Here is a 2,730-nt window from a genome sequence, read left to right as displayed (position 1 = left end):
ACGACTGATTTCATTACTGTGAAACTTTTTCTTACTCTTTGTGCTCCAGTCGAATGATGTCTCCATGACGAACCAGAACCGGAGTCCTGGACTCAGCTTGATGAAGAGGAAGACATCAATTAGATCAGAGTTGAAAACCTTTTTCGGTTTAAAGTCAGACACAGACCGCCCTGTACGGTGAAAAAGTGGACGTCCCATATATTTATTTATTTATTTTTAGCTTCCAGTTTTCTGTAACGTCTGAGAGTAAAGTTTTGTAAAATATCTGCAGCTGCTTTTAACTGTATTTGTTCACCGGATTTTGTATCCGACTTATTAAACGTGATATAGATTTTCTCTTTAACCCATAGCTGTTAAAGCAGATGCCAACTTCAGCCTCGTCTGACTACGGTGCAATGAATAGATACCAACAAAGAAAAAAGTAACTAAAAGTGGTACTTTCTAATTATACATCCATATTTGGAGGAAAGACTTCTGATTTTGTCCATTAAATACAGATTTCTTAATCCACGTATCTAACGGTAATTTGTACTAAAATGTATAATGAATTCAAAAGATGATCAAAGGAAGGGAAATGTTTTCTTACAATCGTTTTCCTCAGGTTTTCGAACCAGCCACAAGTTGTTGTTGTCCTTATGGAGATAGGCAGTCACCTGACAGATAAACGACTACATTTAGACCAAAAATGTGTGTTTTTTGAATATCAGAGGATGCAACACATTAAGATGAACCTGCTGCTGCTTTGCTCCAACCCCCTCTGGGTATAGGTGCCAGTGGGAGTGAAGGTAACCGCCAGCAATACGAAGGTTTTTTGCTGTGATGGTTGAGCCGTACGCCAGATCTGCATTAAAAAAACACGTTTTATTATTAATAATGCCAATTTGAGTATTTCACGTTATTTTTTTAGAAGGTAAAATGTATTTTGGCCTTTGTTTTGTGTATAATACACAAACTGAGAATAAATAAATTAATGTTCAGAGATAAATATTCGGTTAGGAATCATGACAGCTTACTCTCTTTAAGGTGACAAAATCATATTGAAGCGATATGTAGGTTAACATGTTTTCCCATAATTCCCCTTCTTTTATTTATTTAGTTTTTTAATGGACAAAAACATGAAGGACTCACACTCAGNTTTGCTGTGATGGTTGAGCCGTACGCCAGATCTGCATTAAAAAAAAACATGTTTTATTATTAATAATGCCAATTTGAGTATTTCACGTTATTTTTTAGCAGCTAAAATGTATTTTGGCCTTTGTTTTGTGTATAATACACAAACTGAGAATAAATAAATTAATGTTCAGAGATAAATATTCGGTTAGGAATCATGACAGCTTACTCTCTTTAAGGTGACAAAATCCTATTGAAGTGATATGTAGGTTAACATGTTTTCCCACAATTCCCCTGTTTTTATTTATTTAGTTTTTTAATGGACAAAAACATTTTGGACTCACACTCGGGAATGGACACATTGTGCAGGTTGTTTCCAATTAGACGGGACTGGAAGGCAGAGCTGAAGAAACCATCACCAGGCCCGCTGGGAAAACACCGGACCAGTTAAATGCTGCAGTTCAGGCCGCCATACAGCTCTCCAACAAGCACGCTCACCTTTTGTTCAACACAACAAAGTGGACTGCAAATATTGTAACATAGAGGAAGAGAGGAATGAGGATGAGCCCAACCACCCGAGCCAGGAAGTGCTTTGAAACGTCCATCTAAAGCGAGAAAAAGAAAGAAAAAAAGTAGAATCTCTGGCTTTACAAACCATAACCAAACATACAGTAACTTTTACCAGAGACAGATTCAGGTCTCCCAAAAGAAGAGAAAGGTCTGAAATTGTGTTCAGGCCCACTAGGAAGATGATAAACAGGCCTACGAACTTTACCCCAACAGCCCCAGAGAGGCTTACACCACACAGTACCAGCCACACCCACCACGGGGCAGTGAAAGGCCTGGAGAAGGAAGGCATAATAAGATTTTTACACTTAGAGTTTGACTAAATACCACATCAAATACAAAGAATAAGATAAAGTGCATAAAACAAAAGTGATGACGAATAAGAATAAAACACACCTGTAACTCTGCTGGTTGAACTTGACCATACTCAGTACAGCCGCCGTGATGAAGAACATCAGTATTGGGTCTAACAGGATGTACTGAGAGATAGTGATGCAGCCCGTGTCTGTAAGGAAGGTGGAGACATTTGTTAACATTTTTATTGTTTTTTCTATATTTAAAGACCCACTCCACAGAAAAGTGTGGTCTTGGTGTTATTATCACGTTCTTGTGGCATTTTTCTGATCATGGAGAAAATATAATGAGAACATTAAGCTTAAGGTTGCATTTCTGAGTATTTCATTATTCAAACTGCTGTGAATCAGGAGCAGACGAAAAAAAATCAATTGAAAAATTGTTTGTTTTGGGTAATAATCGTGACCAAAAGACCACTGGGAACATTTTAAAAGATGAAGAAAGGAAGAAAGGAACAAGAACCAAGTAAGAAGAAGTCAAATTAAGTAAATATCAGATGGAATTGGTTTATTTGATGTAAAAAAAAAAGCTAAACTATAATTAATACTGGAATGACTTGCTATGCGATTGAAAATTAACAACTTCCTGAATACGAACCAAATATGAGCAGGCTGGCCGTGATCAGAGCAGCACTTTGAGACTGAGACAGCTCCAGCACGATGAGGAAGGTAAAGATAGGAAGGCAGGAGCCCAGCGCTG

General features: G+C 37.6%; 1 protein-coding gene across 1 annotated transcript in view; it reads right to left on the bottom strand.

Annotated features, from left to right (window-relative positions):
* pomt2 (protein-O-mannosyltransferase 2) overlaps nt 1-2,730 on the bottom strand; it is a gene marked incomplete at its 5' end in the record, with an annotated part of 8,614 nt that overhangs the window by 3,559 nt on the left and 2,325 nt on the right. Inside the window, 8 exon segments of the mRNA XM_024260983.2 lie at nt 36-96; nt 587-653; nt 732-841; nt 1,455-1,537; nt 1,609-1,715; nt 1,793-1,952; nt 2,074-2,182; nt 2,629-2,730. Coding sequence (XP_024116751.1) covers nt 36-96; nt 587-653; nt 732-841; nt 1,455-1,537; nt 1,609-1,715; nt 1,793-1,952; nt 2,074-2,182; nt 2,629-2,730 — 799 coding nt within the window.

This window comes from Oryzias melastigma, linkage group LG22 (assembly GCF_002922805.2).
Source record: "Oryzias melastigma strain HK-1 linkage group LG22, ASM292280v2, whole genome shotgun sequence".
NCBI lineage: Eukaryota > Metazoa > Chordata > Actinopteri > Beloniformes > Adrianichthyidae > Oryzias > Oryzias melastigma.
The sequence above is the reverse complement of the archived record's forward strand: the minus strand, read 5'-3'. Positions and strand labels throughout refer to the sequence as shown.